Here is a 24852-nt window from a genome sequence, read left to right as displayed (position 1 = left end):
AGCAGCCCCTGTGGTGCTGAACTTTGCCTTGGTGCTCAAAAGAGTGTTGACTGATAACACACTGACATTGTAGCTACTGCTGAGCAGCGCTTGCACAGCATCAAGGCCTTCTCTGTTTCTCAGTCTGCCCCGACAGCGAGGAGGCTGGGGGTGGCAAGAGGCTGTGAAGGGACAAAGTCAGGACAGCTGACCCCAACGGACCAATGCGATATTCCACACCATATGTTGTCATAGTCAGCAATAGAACTAGGGGAGTGCTAGGCGTTCTTCAAGGTAGAAGAAGTAATCCACTTATTAAACTGTCTTTATCTCAACCATTGAGATTTTTTTCTCACTTTTGTCCTTCCGTTTTCCTCCGCCATCCCACCGGTGGGGAATGAGGAAGTGACTGGGTGGGGGCTGCCACATGGGGTCACCCCACCAGACGAGCACATAGAAAATAGGTTGCTATGGGCTTGTGAGGTCACTGGTGCCTGAGTAGATCATAGGCTGGGAGCTGGCGCGTGGCTTGTGTAAGTGGTTGTGAGATTACTGATACCTGACTAGCTGATAGGCCAAGAGGAGGGGCGTGGCTTGTGTCAGAGCTTGTGAGGTCACTTGTGCCTTTGCATCTCACAGGCAAGCAGATAGCAAGTAGGTGGAGATGTGGTGGCCAGCTCACTGGTGCCTGAGTAGCTGATAGGCAAGAGGGAGTGTCATGGTGTAACCTCAGCCAGAAACTAAACACCACACAGCTGCTCACTCATTCACCCCCCCGCCCAGAGGCTGGGGGAGAAAATTGGGAAAAGAAGTAAAACTCGTGGGTTGAGATAAGAACAGTTTAGTAGAACAGAAAAGAAGAAACTAATGATGATAATGATAACCCTAATAAAATGACAGCAGTAATGATAAAAGGATTGGAATATACAAAGAATTCACAGTGCAATTGCTCACCACCTGCCGATCGATGCCCAGTTAGTCCCTAAGCGGCGATCCCCCTGCCCCCGCTCCCCCCAGTTTATATACTAAATGTGACATCACATGGTATGGAATACCCTGTTGGCCAGTTTGGGTCAGCTGCGCTCGCTGTGTCCCCTCCCAACTTCTTGTGTCCCTCCAGCCTTCTTGCTGGCTGGGCATAAGAAGCTGAAAAATCCTTGACTTTAGACTAAACATTACTTAGCAACAGCTGAAAACATCAGCGTTATCAACATTCTTCTCATACTGAAATCAAAACATAGCACTGCGCCAGCTACTAGGAATGCAACTCTGTCCGATCTGAAACCAGGACAGGGAGAAACATGGCTTGGGTATGTACTTGTCACTCTGGGCTGAAGAGCTGATAGGCCAGGACCAGGTTCATGGCCCTTAGAGGTTCTTGTAAGGTCACCAGAGGCAGACTACAGCAACAGCAAGAACCTGGCAAATGGATGTACACGTATGTGTGAGGTCACTGGTGCCTGAGTAGCTGATAGAGCAGGAGGTGGCCCATGGCTTGTGTTTGTGCTCATGAGGTCACTCCTGCCTGAGCAGCTCATAGGCCTGGAGTAGGCCAATGGCACGTGTAGGTGCTTCTAATGTCACTGCTGCCTGAGTAACTGATAGGGCAGGAGCAGGCCCCTAGTTTGTGTTGGTGGTTTTGAGGTCATTGGTGTCTGAATAGCTGATAGGGCAGGAGCAGGCCCATGTCAGATGCAGACACTATGACATCACCTGTGGCTGAGTAGCAGATAGGCTAGGAGTATGCACGTGGCTGTGTATGGATGAACTTGTGATGTCAATCGTGCCTGGATAGCTGGTAGGCCAGGGGCTGGCACATAGCTTGGGTCGTTGCTTCTGGTGTCACCAAAATAATATTCAGACCACAACCAAACATGGCTTTTTGGAAGACCCATCGTTAGCAGAAGTCCATCCACCGCGACCACACATGTGGCACTGTAACTCAGGCACACGCAGTGGTGGCAGTAGGAAGGGTGTGAGGTCACCATCAATATAAATCATGAGCACAGAGCGGTGCCTGTGGGAGGATGGCAGTGTTCACGTCACCGATGGCACCCCATGGCTGCGGGGCTCGGTGCAGAGCGGCCGTGTGCTGTCACAAGGGCATCAGAGGGGACGGGATCCCCTCGGCCCCGTCTCTGCGAGGCCAAAGGAGCAGCCCCTGCAGCCCTGGCTGGAGCAGTCGGAGTAGGGGTGGCTCGGGGGCACCACAGGGATGTGCCTGGGCACGGCGCCAGGAGGAAACCACAGACTTCCTCCGGAGCGCGGGGAAAGCTGCGAGGCCACGTGGGCTGTGGTTTGTGCACCTGCAGGCTGCAGCTCCCGAGCCACCCGCGGGGAATAACGGCCCCTCTGTGACATGCCGAGAGTCAGGGATGTGTCTGAGCCTCTGGGCTGCATGTCTGCTGCTGGGCAGGGACATGTCCCAGCTCCGTGTCTGGCTTGTGCGAGGGACCCACCATGGGGCTCTCCAGGGAGGGACAAACGAGCCGGCACTCGTGGAATGGAGCTCTTCCCCTGGCCAAGGCCCTTTCCCAGCTGCTGCTCCCAGCAAAGCGGGGTCTGAAGCAGGGGCAGGGGCTGTTTCCTTCCCTTCCTGACACAGCCCCCGGTGCAGTCTCAGCCCTGTGATTCCCATGGCACAGGGGTGGCTGGACATTCGCCTCTGGGGCTCTTGGATGTGCCCGGTGCAGGAGATACTCAGTGCTCCTAGTCCACATGGCACGGTTCAGGGGGTGAAAAACCTGTTCCCACCCCACAACTGGCCCTGTCTTGTGTCTGCCCCCCACCACAGTGACGTGACACCTGTAGCGGAGCCACCTCTCATATATGGTCATGAATGGTGCTGGAGAAGTTCATTGGAGGGCTGGGCTGTGTCGGAGGGGAGATGGCTCCCGATAATGTCTAAAAAGGTGCTGCTGCTTCAATTGGCTCCTCCTGTAGCTGGGCTGGCATCTGCAGAGATATATAACCCTCCCATTGCTGTTGTCCCTGTGAGTTCCCGGGAGCTGTGACAGGGAGTGGGGCGCAGCAGTGGTGTGCTGGCAGGGCAGGAGGCTCAGGATGGGGACAGAGGGACTGGTGTTCCCGCAGGTGCTGTGGCTTCTCCTCTGGGTACAGCTGTGCAGGGGTAAGTGTCAACTCCCTTGTCCCACAGCCCAGAGCCAGCAGGTACCAGTGTGGTCATTGGGATTTTTCTGGGAATGGGGTTTCTTTGCAGGTGCTACTGAGATGAGGGGCAGAAGGTGCTCAGGTCCATGGACCCTGGGCCTTTCCCTGTGCCCATCTGGGTTGGCAAGAATAGCTCTTTTTCCAAGGGTCCAGTGTTCAGGGCAGCCTGTGCCTGGCTGGATTCATAGACACCCTGTCCTGGGGTACCCCTTTGGGATGCCCTGTTCCCCAGCACTGTGCCTCTGGAGCTGGTGGTGGCCTAGCTGGTGATGGCGGCACCCAGAGATGCCCAGGGCACTGCCGAGCTCTAGGGTACCTCGGAGGGTTTGTGTGCTGCTCACTGCCCCTTTGGTCCAGGGGACCCCCTGACCCCATGAGAGCAGTTTGGACCCCACAGAGAGAAGGGGACTGGGGCATCTACAGTAGAGAGACATCCTTCCTGGGGAGCTTGGCCCAGGGCATGGACTGGGCTGACACCAGGGGTGAGGAGGGGACATGGGTTGGGGGATCCTCAGAATCATCTCAGTGCTCCCTGGGAACGTGAAAAGCCCTGGGGGTGGGGGTGGGTTTGGATGGTGCTGGGGCAGGTGCAGTCTGGTGCTGGAAGCTGCAGGCCTGGGTACAAGGAGCTGTTGAGGGGGTGCCAGGCTGGGGAGTAGAGGGTGTCCAGTGCAGTGCTGGGCAGTGTGTGGGTGGGTGTGAGTGGGGGGCAGGTGGCTGTTGGGGTGGGAAGAGCTGCCTTGTGCAGTGGGATGGCGAGTGACCGAGCTGGGCTGGAACTGGGCACCCACAGCCTTGTGCAGTCCATGGGGATAAAAAGGACCCCTGCAATGATCTGGGGAGAGCCTGGAGGAGAGAGGGAGAGATAGAGGGCTCCTACCCCAGTACCTGTGATTCGGCGCACGTAGGGGGTTCCCCCAGACCTGCAGTGCTGGGGTTTGGCACTCTCCTGACGCATCCCATGCTGGTGTTTGAAGGAGCTGTGGAGGTGAGGCTGGCGGATGGCGGCAGTCGCTGTGCTGGGAGAGTGGAGGTGAAACACAATGGCGAGTGGGGGACCGTATGTGATGACAGCTGGAGCATGAACAATGCAGCAGTGGTTTGTAAGCAGCTGGGCTGTGGGTCTGCTGTTGGAGCTCCCGAGGATGGACACTTTGGGGCAGGATCTGGCCCTATTTGGATGGATGATGTTGGCTGTAAAGGCACCGAGTCTGCCCTGTCTGACTGCAGACACAGAGGATGGGGTAAACATAACTGTTTTCACATTCAAGATGCTGGAGTGACGTGTTCTGGTAAGGGGACAGCCTGCTGCCTACCTCTGGGTCTGGGATGGGGGAAGGGACCGTGGCTGTGTTCTCAGGGAGCAACAAGGGGACACCAGAGCAGGGCCCAGTTGTGCTGGTCTAACTGCCAGGCTGGGACTGTCATTGTTGATGTCCCCAGTCCTTGGGGAAGGCCCAGAGGGATCCTACCCCAGGGTGATCTGACCTTGCCAGAGTGTCTCAGTCACCCTCAGTCAGTGTCTTGGGCTGCAGATGAATCCTCCATCCCTTCCCCGGGGTGTCCATTGGGCTTCACTGATCTCCACCCATTCTGCCAGTTTGCAGCCAACAATGCTGAGGGTCCCTGTGCTGGAAACACGCGGGGGCACTTGCTCAGCACTCCACACACACCTTGGAGGAACGGCATGAGATGGCTGATCCTCCTTGGTCATTCCCCTTTGCAGACATGGTTACCTCACCTGAATCAAATGGGCTTTTCAGAGAGGATGAGTGCTGGGCCCTGGGGAATGGAGCAGCGTGAACACAAAGCCCTTTGCTGCCTGTGCCCAGGGCTTGGCTGTGTGGACCAGCATTTGCGAGGGTTAGAGGCTTGGCAGATGCTCGACTCTGGCTGCTTCCTCCTGCATCACCACAGTCACAGGCTGGCACTGGGACATATCCCTGGGACTGTGACAGCCCTCTGGGGCACAGCCCCATGTAGGCAGCAGTGACCCACTGCCCAATCTCTCCTGCCTGCCCATGGTTCCCCACACCGCCCCATGACACAGGGTCTTTGGCAGCAGTTACTGACCCTCATCTGTGCCTGCTGTTCTCTGAGAGCTGGCATGGGTCAAGGGGGACTCTCCTGCCCCTCTGTCATGCCATCCATCTGGGTTGTGGACACCTCCAGGCAGAGCACTGTGTCCCTGGCTGAGGACATCCTCCCCGCCAAACAGACATCAGAGGGATCTTCACAGGCACCAGGCATGATAGCTGCTGCACCGTTTCTCTGCTCTGTGACATCTTCCACCTAAAATGAACCTTCCAACACCCCAGGAAAACCCCTGGGATCAGAGGGTGCTTCTGGTTGCATCTGGGCAATGGTCCTGCCTGGCCCAAAGCTCTGCAGGGGCTAGGCAGGCTGCAGCAGTCATTATCATCTGGGCCAGTTCTCCTGGATCCAAACTGCTCACACTATGGCAGTGCTGGGGGGACCATGCCAGGCTGCTCAGGGGACCCTGTGTGCAGCAGTTTGTCTGAGCAGTACCTGTGCCTGTGAGTCTGTGACAGACACGCACCCTCAAGTGCTCTGCTGGTGTAGAGATGGGATGCGTGGGGGTCTGGATGTGCCTGTGTCACCAACACCGCCCCAAAAACTTCCTCTGGAATGTGTGCTGGGCAGTTTGGTCATGGCTTGCTTGAGCATGATGCAGGACATGGGCATTTAACTGCCAGAGGGCTCTGGGAACTCCCAGTTGTTATGGGTTTTTTTTCCAGGATTTGTCCGGCTGGTGGAAGGGAAGAGCCACTGCTCAGGACGTGTGGAGATCCATGACGGGGACCAGTGGAAAACTGTCTGTGATTCACATTTTAGTCCCAAAGCTGCTGACGTTGTCTGCAGGGAGTTGCAGTGCGGCATGGCACTGCCTGTCTCTGGGCCAGCTCACTTTGGAGGAGGTGTCAGTCCCATCTGGGATGGAGAGCTGCAGTGTGTGGGGAATGAATCCCGCCTCATCTCCTGCCGCAGAGGGTCCTCCAGGGACCAGCCCTGCACCCACGCAAACAGCGCTGTTGTCACCTGCACACGTAAGGACTCAGGGAGGTGTTGACCACCAGGGCTGTGGCAGGGGTTGGGGAACAGAGCAAGGACCGTGCTGGGCCAGGTGTGAGGACAGGAGGGATGATGGGATTGTCTGCAGCATGAAAATAGTGCAGAAGGAGAAGAAAGGCATGCTGTCCCTCTGGCCTCCCTGCCAGCTACTGCGGGTACGTGAGCACCAATCCACCCTCTCTCCTCCTCCTCTGTCCCCAGAATACACAGGGTTCAGCCTGGTGAACGGCAGCACAGCGTGTGCAGGGAGGGTAGAGGTCCAGGTGTCGGGGACCTGGGGGACCCTCTGTGCCTCCCACTGGGATCTCTCAGATGCCCACGTTCTCTGTCGTCAACTCAACTGTGGGTTTGCTGAGTCCATTCCTGGAGGAGAGCATTTTGGGAGAGGCACTGGCCCCGTCTGGAGAGACTCATTCCACTGTGACGGGACAGAAGCCCACCTGGGACAGTGCCCAGTGATCACCCTGGGAGCCTCACCATGCTCCCACGGGAACAACGCTGCTGTCGTTTGCTCAGGTGAGTGCTGGAAAAATGCTTCATTAACTCCATTTGCCATTCGTGTGTGACGTGGCCACCCAAAGCAGGGATCCCATGGCTGTGCAAGGCTGAATTTCTCCCTGGAGAAACCCTGGCTTCCCCAGGAGCCATCTGGAGGGCTTTGCCTGCTCAGAGTGACAGCTCTACTTTGTGAGAGCTGAGGGCTGAACGGAGGCAAGCATCTGCCCCCAGGGCAGTGGCTTAGGTCCCAGCACCACCACCAGGCCTGGGCTCCTCCATTCTCCTACTGTTGGACAAGCCCAGGACAGGGCTCCAGGGCTGTGCTCCACCTCTCTGGCTGCAGACAACTGCATCCCAACCCCAGACAGAGCTCTACAGAGCCTTATCCCACCACCCAGGCAGCAGGTGCCTGGGTGCCCCCAGCAGCAGCAGACCTGGGTGTGAGCTGCAGAGAGGATTTTGCCTTCACTTCTCATCAGCAAAAGTCTCAATCTTGTTGTGTATGATTGGAAAATCCCCCCTCACCCTGCTCCCTGAAGGGTGCTGTGGCATCTCTGCTCTCCCCAGGCTCAGCCAGCTTTGCATCCCTGCGGCTGGTGGGTGGAGGGAGCCGGTGCGACGGACGAGTGGAGATCTTCCAGAACGGGACATGGGGCAGAGTCCTGGACGACCAGTGGGACGTGCAGGAGGCCAGCGTGGTGTGCCGGCAGCTGCAGTGTGGAGAGGCAGGGACAGCCTACAACCCCCCAAAGCCTGAGCGAGGGACGGGTCCCGTGGGGCTGCGAGGGGTCCGGTGCACAGGGCACGAGGCCAACCTGTCTCTCTGCAACACCTCCCTGCCCGAGAGTGCACTGGCAGCAGGGGTTGCGGAGGACGTGGCAGTCATTTGCTGGGGTGAGCGGCGCTGCAAGGGCCCCCCAGGTGATGGGGTGGGTGGGCAGCCGGCCCCTGACAGCAACCGAGGTTTCTGCCCACTGCAGGGAGCCGGAGGGTCCGGCTAGTGAACGGGTCTGGGCGCTGTGCTGGGAGAGTGGAGATCTACTACCAGGGCATCTGGGGAACTGTCTGTGATGATGGCTGGGACCTGTCTGATGCTGCCGTCGTTTGCCACCAGCTGGACTGTGGAGGGGCAGTGAAGGCAGCCGGCTCCGCTCAGTTCGGGGAAGGCTCCGGGCAGATCTGGCTGGATGGCGTGAACTGCTCTGGGACCGAAGCTGCTCTCTGGGACTGCCCTGCCAGGCCCTGGGGGCAGCACGACTGCGGGCACAAAGAGGATGCGGGAGTCATCTGCTCAGGTCTGTGGTGGGAGCTGTAGTGGGAATCTAGTTCCTGGGGAGGCCAGGACACAAGGAGAGACAGGCATGGCCAAGGCTGTCCCTGGCTGCCTCTGAGCTCCAGCCCGAGCATGTCTTGTGGACACCCATGCACGGGTACCCTCAGTCCCACTGCGGGTCCCTGGAGAGCTCAGCCATCCCTGAGGGTTAGCAGGAAGGGCAGGGGTGTCTGTCCATCAGGGACTTCTCTCTGCACTTGGGTGCAAGGGGGATGTGCTGGCCCTGGCCCTACCCAGATAAGGGCCTGGGGGGTGCAGGGTGTCCTGGGTCCCAGAGCCCCAGACCAGCCTGTTCCCCCTTGGTGCCTATCCTCCCAGAGTTCGTGGCCCTGAGGCTGGAGAACAGTGATGGCTGCTCCGGGCGCCTGCAGGTTTTCTACAACGGGACGTGGGGCAGCATTTGCTCCAACTCGATGACTCTCGACACGGTGTCTCTGGCATGCAAGGAGCTGGGCTGCGGGGATGGAGGAACTCTGGAAACACAGCTGCCTTACGGAAGGCTGTCTGGTGCTACGTGGCTGGATTACGTGCAGTGTGGGGAAAAAAACAGCTCCTTCTGGCAGTGTCCCTCTGCTCCCTGGAACCCACGGTCATGTGAAGACCTGCAAGAGGAGACCCGCATCACCTGTACTGGTAACTCTGAACCACCTGGGCACCCCAGTGTCACCTCAGCGCCTGTTGCCTGCTGGGTATGGCCAAATGTAGAGAAAGAGCTTGGAGGGGCTTTCCCTTTCCATGTCAGTCCCTTCTGCTGCTGGTGGCAGAAAAGCGATCACAGCCACACACATCCAGCAGCAATTGCCACCCAGGTTGCCAGCAGCACCTGGGGGAGGCAGAGGCATCTCCAGGTGAGGTCTCAGAAGAGACCAGACAGGGTTCAGAAGAGCCTCCCCTCCATAGACATGTTCCTGCTGCTCTGTTAAACAGGGACTTTTGGGGGCTGAGCAGTCTGGGTCCCCCCACAGTCCTGTGCATGCCCCCTCAATGACCAGGGTTCAGTTGCTGCCGTGATCGAGATAGCAGAGGGAGGCACAAGCAGAGCTCAGTTCTGCTCTCTTCTGCACGATCTCCCAAACCAGCCCTTTCACCACAGTGTTTCCTCTTCAGGGAGACGCCCAGAGATGCCCTCAATCCCTCTGGCCCCGTGCCCCAACTCCACGAGGTGCACAGGTAGGGAGCTGCTCCTCTGTGGATGCTTCTTGTCTGGCAGGGCTCTGCCTGCAGTCTCCGTGCCATGGGAGGTCTTTGCCTTCTCCAGACAGGGAGAAGATTCGTGCCGTGGGAGGTGAGGACAGGTGCTCGGGCAGAGTGGAGGTCTGGCACCGTGGCTCTTGGGGAACAGTGTGTGACGACTCCTGGGACATGCGGGATGCCGAGGTGGCGTGCAGGCAGCTGGGCTGTGGCCCCGCGATGTCTGCCCTGCCTGAGGCTGCGTTTGGGGAGGGGACGGGCCCCATCTGGCTGGAGCAGGTGGAGTGCCGTGGGACAGAGCCGTCTCTGCAGGACTGCTGGGCCCGGCCTGGGGATGGCGGTGCTTGCCGGCACAAGGAGGACGCTGCTGTAAACTGCTCAGGTGAGTGGCAGGGCTGGGACCCCTTGCTAAGGGGGAAGGCCTTTTGCCCCGTTGGTCCTGGCATGGCCTGTAACCTCCCAAGAGCAAGAACATTTCTGCAGAGTGCAGGAGCCTGGTGCCAAGTGGGGAGCAGCCTCAGTGGAACTGGACGTCTTCTGGCCATTGCCTGTGGGGCCCTGCAGCCCCAGGGTTATCCCCTGGGCTGCCTGTGCCATCCTGCCTGCCACCCAGAGCAGAGCCACTGTTCCCTATCCCGCCCTCTCTTTCTAGCACTGCAGGAGAGGCAATTTGGGTGGGATGTGTCAGGGACATCCACAGACACACACACGGTGTGTTGGGGGAGAGGCTCCCCGCTGCCCTCACACCCACCCTCTCAGCCCAGCTCTTCTTTTCCTCCTCTGCAGCTACACCCAGGACAGCAGCACTCCCACTCCAAGAAGGTAACTTGCCTTGCCCCTGCAGCTGGGTATCCCCAGGGCAAGACTGTGACCCGCAGCGGGGTGGAAGGGGCTCCTTGCTGGGGTGTGAAACTCCCAGGAGAAGGCACTGGTCTGGTGGTGAGGAGGGTAGGGAAGGTTGAAATTTCCTCATTGGGGTAGAAGTTTCTCCATTGCTCATCCCTGGGGCCCTCCACCCCCTGCTGCCTTGTGTGATGGGGGTCAGGAATGGTGCTTTTCCCACCTCACCCAGGCCTGGTGCTGGCCTTTCCATATTCTTGCCCACACAGATTCCCCCCAGGGCCGTCTGAGTGGCAGAGGAAGAGTCTCAGTGCCCGTCATCATCTGCATCATCCTGGGGGCCCTTCTCTTCCTGCTCCTGGCCCTCCTGGCTGGGCAAGCTCTATGCACCAGGGCTGGGCGCAGAGGTTGGTCTTTCCACAGCGGTCCCAGGGGGAGATACCTCCTGGAAGGGCTGTGGGGTGTCAGTGAGGGGCATTGGCAAAGCTGGGGGGGTGAGACCGTGTGCTGCCACCTGTCCCATGCACCACCCCATTGAGTGCCTGGCCGTGGGGCACCAGCAGCAAGGGGTGGAGAGAGCCCAGAGGCGGGGGGAGGTAGCGATGGGGCAAGGAGAGAAATGCCAGAGCGGGGCTGGGGGAAATGTGAGCAGAAGGCAGATGGCCAAGGCAATGCTCTGGGTAGTGCTGGGGGGGGGACTCTGGGACAAGGGAGATGATGGGAGGAGTGCAGGGCAGAAGGGTCCATCCCCGTGGTGTCAGGCCCCCAGGCTGTCCCCTCTGCCCAGCCCTGCCCACCCCTGGCTACTCTAGACCCATTGGGCAGATAGGGGAAAGCTCCAGGTGGAGGAAACATGGGAGCTGCTCCAGGGTCAGCCAAGGGGTACATGACCCTGGGGCCAGAGGGGCATGAGCGCTGTCTCTGATGGGATGATGCGAGGGTGACGCTGCCCCAGATAATCTCCACAGTGATGTTGCCCTCACTGGGGATGTGGCGGCTGTGCCTGCACAGTGCAGTGGGGCTGTGCCATTGGGCCAGTCCTGGGCTGGCCCAAGAAACAGGTTTGGGGCAGGGCAGTCTGAATCCCATTGCCCCTCTGCCTGTCCCTCTGCCAGCCCTACCTCTGTCCCCAGGCTCCAGGAGTGCTCAGGAGCCCTTCCCTGAGGCCCTGTACGAGGAGATCAGTTACAGCCCAGTGTGGGAGAAGCAGGCGAGGTTTGGTCGCTCAGGTGGGTGTGGGTCCTTCCTGGAGGAACATCTGCAGGCCCCTTTCCCCTGGCCCCAACCCCGGGCTGATTCCCTTAAGCCCCCCAGCCCATGGTCCTTGTGACACTGCGGCCACGTGATCTGTGGGGAGACCATCCAGGTCCTGGGCCTGGAAGGGGAGCTTTCTGCCAAACAAACAGCTTTGCCTGTCCCAGCAGGACAGCCCCTCTCTTCCTGCCTCTGTACCCCAAGTGACACCCACAGAGTGAGGGAAGGGGCTGTCCTAGGGCAGCTCTGGGAGCACCTTTGAGACAGGGTTTGCCCCAGGGAGGCAGGGGGATTTCCCAGCCCTCCTCCCCACGCAGCCCCATCTCTGTTCGTCCCCCTTCCCCAGCAGCACTGACCACGAGGCAGGTCAGAGGGGCTCACTTCCTAACAGCCACCGTGCATCTCTGCAGGCTCCTATTCAGAGGAGACCCTGACCCAGCTGCAGCCCTACCCTGGGGTCAGCGAGGAGGAGGATGGTCTGGGCTCAGCACCAGGTAACAGAGGCAAGAAGGAGTTGATCTCCCTGAAGACATGGGGTGGGCAGAGGTGTCACTCTGTGTCACCGCTGGAGATGGGAAGGACATGGGGGTCTCCTGTGGTGCTGCCAATACCCGTGTCTCAGCCCTGTGTCCCTGCGCATCTTCGCTCTGCTCTGCAGGATGTATCTTCTGACTGTCACCAGCTCCCCTCTCTCTTCAGATGTTCTTGTCCCACCTGGAGGTGACCCAGCAGATGGTTATGATGATGCCAGGGAGGTTTCTGATCCCGTGGAGGATGTTGCCTCTGGTCAGGGAGAGAGGGAAATGGCCGGGGATCCAGAGGAGGGAGCAGAGCCCAGGGTTGCACCCGGAGGTGAGTGGGGTCTCAGGACAGCAGTGACTTGGGTGGCCCAAGGGGTGGCACCCCAGGAACCAGCAGTGCTAAATTTCCCAGCCTCCTGGGAAGGGGGAACCTGTCCCAGGAGTTTTCCTTGGAGGGACTAGGGGTAGGAGAAGGAGCTGAATGTGGTGAGGAGCAGGGAGGAAGATGCTGTACAGACCCCATGGGCCGAACTACATTGTCCTGCCTTGCTGCTTGCAGGGGCCAGCCTGCGCTCCTGGAGAAGTGCTGGGGTCCCTGGAGCTGAAGAAGACACGTGGCCCCTGTCCTTCGGGAGCATGGGCTATGATGATGCTGAAGAGGTATCTCTGGCACACCCCCCTGAGGACACAACGGCTGTGACATCGGAGCTCTGTGCACAACAGTCCCAGAGCCCCAGGCCATGAGACCCCATCCCTGCCGTGCAGCTGCATGCAACCAGAAGGGAGGTCTGTGGAGCTGGGAGAGCTGTGAGCACCAGGGAACCATGTCCCTTGGCCCATGGGCAGTAGAAACTGCCTGGAATTTCCTCTATGTTTATTCCCTCTTTTTGCTATGTATCATCTTTGTTGTTACTAAAAGTCTCCGGGGGCTTTGACCCGGAGCTGGTGCTTGCCTGGCCAAGTGTGAGGGCATCTTCCTGAGGCTGATGAGGAGGAGCAGAGAACAAAGTCATGGAGGTGGGGAAATGGGCATGTCTCAGGGACAGCAGGCTTGGGGTCAGGTTATGGAGCAGCAAGAGCCCATGGTCCCTGGGGAACAACCCTGCTGACAAAGACATTTCCATCCTACTGGCCACAGGCAGTTTCTAGTCAAAATGGCTCTCTGAAAGGTCCTGTGATGCACCCCAGTGGGAGCACCCATTTCCTCACCCTAGGGTTTCCCAGCTGCTCTTTGCCTCAGGCAGGGCCTGGGCCATGCTGGTGCCACAGTACAGAGGCCATGACAGAGCTGCCATGTCAGGGTGAGTCCTGGGCTGTGGCCCCACAGAAGTGAGCCCTGAAATGGCCGCACTGCCCTGAACACCCCAGCCAGCCCCAGGGGGGAAGATGGCCCATGGATTACCTCCCACCATGGATAAGAGGCAGCTCTGTTCCCCACTGCCCCAGCACAGGGTGCAGAGCTTCTTTCTGGGACACACGGGGCTGGGATTCCCTCTCCTCATGCTCTGCCAGGACCCCAGTCTCCATCGGCTGCTCCTGCTGCCTTGGGCCCTCATAGACACTGAGCATTCTTGTCAAGGCACTGAGCTGCCTCCTTCCTGAGAAGAGGCTTCAAAGTCCCATGGCTGCCTGGGACCCCTCCTCCTGCTCTTCTCCAGCTCCCACCCCCACTCTTCTTCTGCCTCTCCATGGATGTCAGTTTGGGTTTGTGTCAGGGTGGTACTTGTGTGCAGGTACAAGAGGGATGGGAGCAGAGGGGACAGAGACACCTTTCCCCCAGCACTGTTAGAGGGCCAGGGGGATGGAGAAGAGATCCCCAGGAGATGTGTGCTGCAGCCAGAAGCCATGGTCCAGTCCCTGGCCTGGAGAAGGGCTCATCTGGGAGGATGCTCACGTGGGCACATTTCCATGGCAGAGGAGATTTTGTGTCCTTCCCCTAAAGGAGGCACTGCTGGGAGCTGAGCCCGGGTTCCTTTTCCTTGGCTGTGGCTTTCAGCTGCCCCAGTGCCTATGGGCAGAGAAACCTCTTGTGCAGGATCCAGGCGGGGAGAAGGGTTTGACACCTGGGCAGGACCTGGTGCCCAAACTGCTCTCCCTGGTTGTCCTGGTGGGTCTCCACACCCCTCTGGCACTTCCCCAAAAGGCTCCTCTGCTGTGGGCTGGAAGGTGCCTTGGCTGTGGCAGGGTTCCCTGTGGGGAGTTGCTGGAGCTCAGTACTGATGCAAGCAGCAGGATCTGGCCTTAGAGGAGAAGAGGGGAGGAGGTGGCTGTCACCAACATCCTCCCCACTTCACCATTGCCCCATTCCCTGCTGGAAGCTCCTCCACGCCGGGGTGATCCTCGGGGATCTGGGAGAAGCCCAGGCACACACGTCCCTCTGCCCGATACCCCAGAGCCTTCCTACTGGCAGACCCAATGGGAGAGCAGCATTCCCAAGGTGAGACCCCCATGGTGATGGGTGACATACATGGGCACTGCAAACACAGCCTCCATCCCCTGGAAAACTCCCATGGGGGCAAGCTCCAGCCCTGCATCTCAGAGAAGGAAGGTATAAAAGTGAAGTAAAGAAGGGGGGAGTGTTATCTTCTGAACACAGGATGGTGGAGGCTATGGGCAGTATGGACACTGACGTGCAGACTCAAGGTGCTCCAAGTGGAGCCTGGGGAGAGGAACCCAGCGCCTGTCATGTGCCACCTCACTGCCAGCTCTGCCCTCCCACAGGTGTAATACTTCTCCCTTACCCTGGTACTTGGCAGGCATTTTCCTCTTCCTCCTTGGGGAGATGAGCCACAGGCCTGTGTGTGCTTGAGGGGGCAGCACGCCTGAGCTGGAAGAGCCTGTTTCATGGCATTTGGGGACCTGAACTGTCAGGCCCTGCAGGCTGGGTCCATTCTCTGCAGCAAAGCAAGATTGTCTCTGTACCCCAGATCTGTGGTTGTTCCTGCAGCTCCCGAGGACCTGCCTGAGGGGGGTCACAGTGACAACCCATGTCTCAGCACTGCAGCCCCCGTGCTGGGCAGAGCTTGACTGTTTCAAGCCCATAGGAGAGCAGCCTTATTTCTCTGAGTTTCGGCTCTCCAGGGTGCTGGGCACCCTGCAGTGAAAGTCCATGTCTCATGCCCCATTTTGGTTGTGGGTGTTATTGCCAGGGGAGGAGCTGAGGCACCATCTCCTGGCCCTCTCTGCCTGTGCATGGCTGTGGACAGTTGTGACTCCCTGATCCTACCAGCACAGTAGTTACGGACTCGTGGCGGAGTCACCAAACACCCCAGGCGCAAGAGGTGGGCACTGGTCGCACCTCTGCAGGGCTGTTCCTGACCTCAGCAGATCCAGGTTCCCTGAGCTGAGGCTCTTCTCAAGCCAGTGGCAATGGTGGAAGGATGGTGGAGACAAAACTCCAGCTGGGAGTCCCACAGCCCTGCCCATGCTCGTCCAGCCCTGACAGCCTTACCTGCTGGCACAGAGTGCTTCCCATGTGGTATGGGATCTCCACCTAGAGTGGAGACAGGACAATCCCAGAGCCTTTTCCTGGAAAGCCATCAGGGCAGTGTGGCTCTGGTCCCAAAGGACACCTGGGCTGGACCAGCACCCTCCCACCACATCTCCCAGTGCAGCCAGAAGGGATTCCGTAGTGTGCTGCTGCTGTCTATACCCTCCCTGAAGTCTCCTTGCAGGCACACTCTGCTGCCAAGCATTTCCCCTGGCTGGTTTGTGGGTCTAGGATTCAGGGCAGTGACCTGGGCTCAGGTCCAGCACAGCTGCCTGCTTCTCCTCCAAGAAAGGGCCCAGCAGAGGCAGCACACACAGGACTCCCACAGCCCAGCCCACCTCACAGCCAAGCCCTGGGTGGACAGGTCAGGCCCAAAGGGCCTGGGGAGGAGCAGTGCCCGAGCTCCAGCCCACAGCTGCCTGAGGCTGGGCAGTCAGGGCAAAAGCACCACCCCTGGAGATGCCAGGGACTGAACCCAGGACCTCCCACATGCAAAGCGGGTGCTCTTCCACTGAGCTCCATCCCCTTGATGCCTGCCAGCAGGAGAGATGCTCTTCTCCTGTGATGTGTCTATGACAAGGGAAGCAGTCTGTGCACCATCAAGAACGGCAAAGAGGAGAGAGACAGGGTCTTTGCAGAGACCCTGCAAAGGAGAGATGCCAACTGCTGTGGCGCAGGGAAGGAGGGGTGGCTAGAGACCACCCCATGAAGCACAGAATGGAGAGTCCTGTCCGGGGGAAGGCTGGGGGCTTGCAGTGCAAGAGGAAGGCTCATTCTAACCTGCAGATCTGCAGCTACATGGGCAGTGCTCTGGAAGAGATGAAGGAGCAAGGAGGGCCAGGGCAGGTTGGAAGAAGTCAGGCAGGCAGTCTCTGCAAAAATCTACAGGAGCAAATCAGTGCTGAAGCCCGGGGTTGAACCAGGGACCTTTAGATCTTCAGTCTAACGCTCTCCCAGCTGAGCTACTTCAGCCCTGCCCCAGCAGCCCTTGTCCCAGTTCCACCCCTGCCAGGCCACAGGCTGACAGACAGATATGTGTTGGGCCTCAGTTACAAAGGTGAGTGGTGAAGGCAAGTGGGCAGGCCAGGCACAGGCAGCTGCCAAAGCTGCAGGTGGAAGAAGGGTGGGGATGGTGGAAGACCTCTCTCATAGGGAAGAGAGGGCCCAGGGGAGGCAGAGCTTTTCTAGTGCCATAGGCTTTTGCTTCCTTCTTGCATGAGCAAGAGTGTTCTGTTCAATGTGTGGAGACCATATTTAGGGGGAGACAAGGCTTGAAAACCTCCAAGGACTGGGACTGCACAACCTCTCAGGAAAACCTCTTCCAGTGAGTAAGTGCCCTTATGGTTATGACCTCATGGACCTCATCTCCTGACTGAACATTCTTTCAACTTTTGTCCTTTGCCTCTCATTTTCCCACCATGCACCACAATGAAGAGACTGGTTCCGTTTTCTTAACTGCCTGGTAGGTACTGAAATGATCCTGTGAGGTTTCCCGAAGCCTTCTCATCTCCATACTGAACAGTGTTTCCTCAGCCTTTCCTCAGGTGGAAAGTTCTCCAGCCCCGTGCACACCCCGCACACCTGACTGTGTTGGTGCCCCTTCACTGAACTTGCTCCAGTTAATCAATGTCTTTCCTGTACTGGGGGCAGGAGGCCCCAAGCTCAGTGCAGTGCTGTGCATGTGGTCTAGCAAGCAGTGAATGGAGGGGAGAATCCCTCCCCCTCATCTCCTGGCCATGCTTCTCTTCATACAGGCAGGCTGTTCTTGTCCTTCTTGGCTGCAGGGGCTCACCGCTGGCTCATGGGCAGCTTGTTGTCCACCATGGCCCCCAGGGCCTTTTCTGCTCAGCTGCACCCTACCCGGGGGCTGTTGCCCAGGGTTAGGCCACCCCAGGGGCAGGACTTGGCATTTCCTCTCTATGAAATCTAGTAGGTTCCTTTTGGCCCACTCTGCCAACTTGTTGAGATTCCTCCAGAAGGCAGCACTCCCGTGTATAGACTGGTCCGCACCTCAGGTTTGTGTCATCCAAAAACTCTGTCAGCTCCTCCAGGACACTGACAGCATCATTAAGCCCCAGAAGAGACCCTGATGCATCCAATCAGTCTTTTACTCACCTCCTTGCCCACCTCTCAAGACTGTAGCTTCCTAGCTTTGATACAAGAATACTGTGGGAGACCGTGTGGTGGGTTGACCTTAGCTGGCGGCCAGATGCCCAGCGGCCAGATGCCCAGCCAGCCACTCTCTCACTCCTCCTCCTCCTCAACAGTACAGAAGGAGAAAAAAGGAAAAAAAATGCTGAATTCCTTGTTATGAAATCAGGGACATCACTTCCCAATTAGTCATGAGCAAAACAGGCTCTAAAGGAGGAATATCAACTTATTTTATTACCAATTCAAATAGGGGTATTGTCATGGTTTCAGCCCAGCTGGTAACAAAGGACCACACAGCTGCTCACTCACTCCTCCCTGCTCCCATCCAGTGGGATGAGGAGGAGAACCAGAAAGGAGAAAAGAAAAAAAAACCCTGGAACCTTGTGGGTTGAGATGAGGACAATTTACTGGGACAACACAAAAAGAGAGGTTACAACAACAACAATGGTACTAACAAAAGAATATACAGAATGAGTGATGCGCAGTGCAACTGCTCAGCATCAGGAACCCGACACTCCACCACTTCCCCCATGGAAAGCCAAGAACCCCCCCCCAGCCCGCTCCCCATTTATATACTGAGCATGATGACACATGGTATGGAATAGCTCCTTGGCTAGTTCAGGTCAGCTGTCCTGGCTGTGCCCCCTCCCAGGTTCCTGTGAAAATTAACTCTACCCCAGCTGCACCCAGGGCAGCTGGATAGTGAGAAGAAAAGTTAAATACTACAACAGCACCTCCCCTTTCCCTTTTTTTCCCAGGGTCAGTTTCATTCCTTCATTGCTGACTCCTCTACCTCCTTTCCCTGTGAGTGGTCAAAGCGGGAATGGGGACGACAGTCAGTTCCTAACAGTTCACCTCTGCTGCTCCCCCCTTACGCTTTTCCTGTGGCATCCTTCCCACAGGCTACAGTTCCTTCAGGAAATATCCAACTTCTCTGGCATTTGATCCTTCACAGGCTGCAGGGGAATCTCTTCTGCATCATATGGAGTTCCTCCTCCCCTCTCTTCTTCACTGACCTTGCTGTTTGCAGGAATTTTCCTCATGCTCTTTTTTTTTCCTTACTCCTGTTCCACTCTGGCATTTCTGCCCTTTCTTAAATACACTTTCACAGAGGTGCTACCAGCTTTGCTGATGGGTTAGCTTTTGCCAGCAGTAGGTCTGTTGCAGAGCTGGCTGGACTTGGCTGTGTCCAGCATGGGATAATCCATTGTCTCTTCTCCCAGGGGCTCCTGCTGCCCATCCGCTACCAAAAACAGGGACACAGACACCAATAGAGAGCAAGAAGCTTGGCCTTGCTAAATGACATCCCCTGCTCTTCTAGTGTCAAGCAATCCAAACTACTTGTTGAGGGGGCATAGAGAGAAACAGAGACGGCCTTGACACTGTGCAAGCACTGCTTAGCAATAGCTAAAACATGGCAGTGTTATTAACACTGTTTTGGCCACCAGTGCAAAGCACTGTAGGAGCTGCTGTGAGGAAAGTTAACCCAAGCTGCTACCCAAAGTTGAAAATACCACAGCAACCACCTCAAAAATAGGATACGGAACAAGAAATGCAAGACCAATGTGGAAAGGTTTAAGAGGGTAGGCTGTTCCTCTTGGCAGGTTTTGCAACAGTAAAAGAGAAGAGCTTGGGTGGGGGGAATAAAAAGAGAAGCAAATGATGTGGCCAAGGTTGTTTGGTGTCAACTGTGAAGCAGCTCTGCACCTGATGCGAATAATTTCTGTGGTCAGGGAGAACCTGAGAGATTTCCCTCATTTGTAAACATGAAGGGGAAGGAAGGACAGCATCATTTAGGCTGGAAGGGACCTCAGGAGGTTTTTGGAAAAAACTCCTGCTTGAAGCAGGTCCAGACCAGATTACTCAGGGCTTTATCCAAAGATGCCTTGGTCACTTTCTGGGATAGAGCCTGCACAATCTCCCAGGGAAACAGCTTCCAGCATTTGGCTATCCTCATGTTGGAAACATATCTCTCTATATGTACACTAATGCCCTTGTTTCAGCCCATTGCCTCTTGTCCTTGTGTCTTGTACTATGGACACGAGCCTGACTCAGTCTTCCTGGGAACACTGCAATGCTGCTACATGTTTCGCCCAAGATCTTCCTTTCTCCAGTCTGGACAAGCCCAGCTCCCTCAGCTTCTCCTCACAGCTAAAGTGCTCCAGACTCTGACCATTATGGGGGCCCTTTGCTAAACTGGCTCCAGCTTGCCAACATGTTTCCTGTGCTGGGATCTGAAATCTGGACACAGTGTTCTGTAGAATCTTCCCTCAATCAATTGGCCGTGCTCATGTTTGTATAGCCCAAGGTGCTCCTGTCCTTCCTTGCTTCCAAGGCACACGGCTGCATCCTTTCCATCTCACTGGCCACCAAGACCTTTCCGAAATGCCTCCTTCCAGCCAGGCGGTCCCACGCCTGTGTCATTGCCAGGGTTAGTCCCCTGCAGGGACAGAAACTGGCATCTGTCCTTGCAGGATTTCCTGACTTTCCTGCCAATGCATGCTCTCCTCTTCCTTGAAGCCTTTCCCTGAGCACAGGGGCCTGGAGACCATTTCAGGAAGCATTCAGGCACAGCAGGCATTCATTCCTTCAGCCCCAGCTGTGCATGTACATGTAGTTTGCTGTCACCTACATGTATCTTGGACCACCTCTGGCAACTCAAATGTCACCAGGTATTTGTGTCTGAACACCTGATTCCTGCTTTTCATCTCCATTAATTCAGATGGAAGCTGAGAGAAGGAACTCACATGCAGGTGCCTATTTTGTGCACACCTGAAGAGATTCAAGAAAAATCCCACCTCTTGTGGCTCTGTGGTGTGCATGGGAGGGAGCTGACTCTCCTTCAAATGCCATAAATAGAAACGCAGGATGAAACGCCACCATTGACCCATGGATCCCTTCCCTCAGTCCATGGATCCCTTCCCACAGTAGGTGCAAAGGAGATCCCTGCCCTTCACTCTCTGAGTACGATGTCTAAAAAATAACATGAAAAAGTGGTACATTAACAGTAACTCTGAGAGAAGGATTATATTTCTGGAATGAAAAAAAGGTTGCATGTAGATGTAACTTTGTGTCTGAGCAGAAAGTTTTATTTCAGGAAAGAACTGTCTCTCCCTAGATGAGGGAAGGATCATCATTGATTGCCTCAGCCTGTTTCCCAGCAGGTTCCCCTGGAGCCCCAGGGACACCTGGAGGGAGCCCAGAGGGGGCAGAGAAAGGGCTGCCTTGGGCTGGTCCTCTGCTGCTGAGCTGGGCTGGGCTCCTGGGCTGGAGGGAGCTCATGGCAAGCAGGCAGCACTGCCGAGAGACAGCTCTGCCCAGGAGCAGCTCCTCTGCAAAGCGCAGCAGGGCTGAGGGCACTGCCTGCAGGCACCGAGGGGAGAGGAGGGAGGCAGAGAGAGATGTTAAAGGCAGTCTGGGGTGGGAGGGGAGAGGAGAGCTGACCTGGAGAAAAATCTTCACAGCCCTTGACAGGGTAAGTCTCTGGCTGCAGGGCAATGTAACTGTGGTTCCTGGAATGACCTCCTAAAGCTGGCACATCCCACAGCCTATGGGATCTGTCAGAGGGACTCCCACAGTTTCTGCAGTGCAGAGAATAAGGCCGTGCTTTGGAGCACAGCTTCCCTGCTGCACCCCGAGAGGGACAGGGCATGTCAGCTGCCTTCACCTGGGGATGGCTGCAGAGTGTGAAGGTGGGTGTGCAGCCAGGGGTGCCCAGGGCTGTCCTTCTGAGCAGGGTCCCTGCACCGTGGGGGGCTGTGTGCTGGGGCAGGGACTCTGCCACCGGTCAGGGTAAGTACTCAGCATGCCTGAGGAGAGTGGGGAGAAGCTGTGGGTGGAAGAAGCATCTCACAGCAGGGCAGGGTCCTTCTGCTAAAAGGAGGGTGCTGTGTGGATCAGGCCTGCTCACAGCTCCAGATCACCCCCAGGACATTTCCAAGGGCACTTTTCAAGAGGAAGGACAAAGCAGGGTTTACTCTAAACTAAAGGAAATTTTCTGAGTCTGTGTTTTAAGTTTCCAACTATGGGGGAATTTGGGGGAAGAAATGGAAGAGGACCTGTCATGTTTTCAGCAAGTCCCTGAGACTCCTGAGCTGTAACGTGGAGTGATCAGTAAGTCTGAGAGCAGCCTCCTGAAGTAGAGCAGAGGGACTGGGAACAGCTGCCTGGCTGTGCTGGTGTCTGGGAGGTGGCATGCACAGCTCGGTGAGGGTAACTCTTTCCTGAGACTTCAGCTGCCTCTCCCCTTGCCTCTCTGAGCCAGTCGATCTCTGCTTTTTTCCTTGGTTCTCCACTTGTCTGTGTTACTGTTATCTTGCTGCTGCTGTCAGGTTCTCTGGGGATGGGAGTTTGAGCTGCAGAGTCACACACTGATCTTGTGGGTCGTGCCATGCAGCTGTGTCCATGGGAACAAGTGTCCCAGCTTTCCTATCATCTGAGGGGTTATGCTCAATGCTGTCTGTGGGGCTGGGGAATGAGCTGATTCTCCCTTACAGAGATGCCATCACATCAGGTCACTTGGCTATCACCTCCGAGTGTCCTTCCAAGCTGTTAGCCGCCCTGCAGGATGCAAACCTGTCTCAGAGCAGCTTTTTGTGATCTGAAAGCCCCATGGAGAAGCACAGAGATGCTAGGACTGAGGAAATGCTATTGGGTTGGTGAAATGAGCCCGGTGTGGTTTTGGCTAGAAGCAGGGTGCTGAGACTTTGAGAAAGGGGGAGACATTTGGTGGTCTGCAGTGGATGTGTCTGCTCTCAGCAGTGTCTGGTGGCTTTTCAGGGTAAAACAGGGGAGTGTGATCGCCCTTCATCTTAGAAAGGTGCAAGCACAGTGCAAGTGGGAACTAGACAGAAGGACAGAGCAGCTCCCCCTGTCTCTGCACTAAGCCACGGGCAATCCTCTTGACTTGCCTGGCTCACTGTGTTCTCCTGGAGTGCAGCAGAAATGCTGAAGGTTCCTGAGATCTAAGAAAACTCCCCAGGGGCGATGTGGGCAGCTGTAAAAAACCCTAGAACTCTTAAACTTCTTTTACCTTCCTGGTTCCTTAGCACTGGGAGTGCAAATGCTGACAAGCCCTTCTGTGTTTAGGAGCGGTTTCAGCTGACAAAGTCAAACACCAGACTGGCCCCTGCCCGCACCGATCCCATGAAGCCACTGCTGCAGAGCAGGGCTGACTTTTCAAGAGCCCATGGGCAGAGGCTCTGCTCTTCATTGCACGCTCAGCCAGCACCAAGCTGGGCTCCAGCCACAGACCTGAAGGAAGGTGTCCTGGAAAAGGAAAAGGGTCTCTGTGTGTGAGTGGAAGGGTCTATGGGAAATGGCTTTGATATTGCTCAGAGAATAATGCCCTGACACTTCAGTGTCTTTTTTCTACTTTGACAGCACCCCATTCCCAGAGGCAGCAGATGTCCAACAGCAGCTCCATCACCCAGTTCCTCCTCCTGGCATTTGCAGACACATGGGAGCTGCAGCTCTTGCACTTCTGGCTCTTCCTGGGCATCTACCTGGCTGCCCTCCTGGGAAACAGCCTCATCATCGGTGCCGTAGCCTGTGACCACCACCTCCACACACCCATGTACTTCTTCCTCTTCAACCTCTCCCTCCTTGACCTGGGCTTCATCTCCACCACTGTCCCCAAAGCCATGGCCAACTCCCTCTGGGACACCAGGGCCATCTCCTACCCAGGATGTGCTGCCCAGCTCTTTCTGTTTCTCTTTTTGATGTCAGCAGAGTATTTTCTTCTCACTGTCATGGCCTATGACCGCTACGTTGCCATCTGCAAACCCCTGCACTACGGGACCCTCCTGGGCAGCAGAGCTTGTGTCCACATGGCAGCAGCTGCCTGGGGCTGTGGGTTCCTCAATGCTGTGCTGCACACTGCCAGTACATTTTCACTACCCCTCTGCAAGGGCAATGCTGTGGACCAGTTCTTCTGTGAAGTCCCCCAGATCCTCAAGCTCGCCTGCTCAGATGCCTACCTCAGGGAAGTTGGGGTACTTGTGGTTAGTGTCTGTTTAGGCTTTGGGTGTTTCGTTTTCATTTTGCTGTCCTATGTTCAGATCTTCAGGGCTGTGCTGAGGATCGCCTCCAAGCAGGGACAGCACAAAGTGTTTTCCACGTGCCTCCCTCACCTGGCTGTGGTCTCCTTGTTTATAAGCACTGGTAGTTTTGCCTACCTGAAGCCCCCCTCCATCTCCTCCCCATCCCTGGACCTGCTGGTGGCAGTTCTGTACTCGGTGGTGCCTCCAGCTCTGAACCCCCTCATCTACAGCATGAGAAACCATGAAATCAAGGATGCCCTGACAAAACTAATGACTGGATGCTTTTTAGAAGTAATAAACTGCCTCTTGTCTTCTGCATAGTACTTACATCTCATTACAGACCCAACCTGTCTTTTGCTGGTCTTTTTGTGGTGATTTTGGGTGTGGTTTTACTCCTTCTATTTCGCTTTGGTTTACTTATCTGAATGCTTTCCACAAACAAGTGTCTTTATTCCTCTGCTTCCTAATTCACAGTCTATGCAGGTTTTGTGTGCCCTGGAGGCTGTGCAAATGAGGATCCATAACCTCTGTGTGTTTAAACAAAATAAAGGGCCCTGCAGTGTCTTTTTTTTTCTGAGATCCTTCCTCCAAGACCTTCTCTGCAGCTGCAGGGAGCAGTGCCTCTGCGCAGAGTGGAAGAGGAAAAGAGTCCTGGCACAGCAGCACTGCAAGGGATCACTAGCGCTTGGTCTTTCCCGAGCCGCTCTCTTCCCACTTCCATGCTTTCCTTCTGAACCCTTGGGTTGGTGGAAGGCCTGAGGGCTCTTCAACTTAGTTAGAGTCCTGCTGTGTGTCAGGCCTGTGACCACAGGCAAGGACAGGCAGTGGGCACTTGTATGACAGAGCTGGCCTCCACAGCAACACTTCCATCATACAAGGGGATCTCCTCAGGCCTTGTGTCACAGATGCCGCCCACCCCTGGGGCTCGGCACTCTGCACCCCCGAGGAGCTTCTGTGCCCTTCAGATGGTCTGGGGCTGTGAGTTGAGTGCCCAGAGCTCTGCCACACCCTGTGGTGGGCACTGCTGTGGGGCCATGCCAGACTGGGCTGCACTGGGGAGAGTTTAGAGGGGGGTGGAGGGAGGTCAAGGGCAGTGGGAAGAGTTTACAGGGAGCTGGGCTGGGCTGGGCTGGAAAGTTCCCAGGAGAGGAAAATGTCAGTGTAGAGGTTGCAGTGTGTGACCATGCAGGGCGAGGATTCACACTGGGAGTTTGTGGTGCAGAGCCAGGGCTTGTGGCAAGCATGGAAGACATGCAGGTGTAGGGGAGAGGAGGAGGGAAGTCTGTGCTT

General features: G+C 56.6%; 2 protein-coding genes and 1 non-coding gene across 3 annotated transcripts in view; 1 reads left to right on the top strand and 2 right to left on the bottom strand.

Annotated features, from left to right (window-relative positions):
* LOC126036931 (deleted in malignant brain tumors 1 protein-like) overlaps positions 1-24852 on the bottom strand; it is a gene marked incomplete at its 3' end in the record, with an annotated part of 180998 nt that overhangs the window by 110714 nt on the left and 45432 nt on the right. The gene's annotated exons all lie outside the window — the stretch shown is intronic.
* On the bottom strand, positions 16270-16342 carry TRNAF-GAA (transfer RNA phenylalanine (anticodon GAA)). Its single transcript has one exon. It is a non-coding gene; the product is annotated as a tRNA-Phe (tRNA).
* Positions 22903-23883, top strand: LOC126036961 (olfactory receptor 14A16-like). The gene has a single exon (XM_049797188.1). It carries the CDS (start codon positions 22927-22929, stop codon positions 23881-23883), a length of 957 nt encoding a protein of 318 aa, XP_049653145.1. The 5' UTR covers positions 22903-22926.

This window comes from Accipiter gentilis, unplaced genomic scaffold (genome assembly GCF_929443795.1).
Source record: "Accipiter gentilis unplaced genomic scaffold, bAccGen1.1, whole genome shotgun sequence".
Taxonomy (NCBI): Eukaryota; Metazoa; Chordata; class Aves; order Accipitriformes; family Accipitridae; genus Astur; species Astur gentilis.
Note: the sequence above shows the minus strand (reverse complement) of the source record. Positions and strands in the feature narration are given on the sequence as shown.

Bases quoted from the DNA above. Each gene is read 5' to 3' on its own strand.
- LOC126036961 (XM_049797188.1), top strand. From the start codon at position 22,927: ATGTCCAACAGCAGCTCCATCACCCAGTTCCTCCTCCTGGCATTTGCA.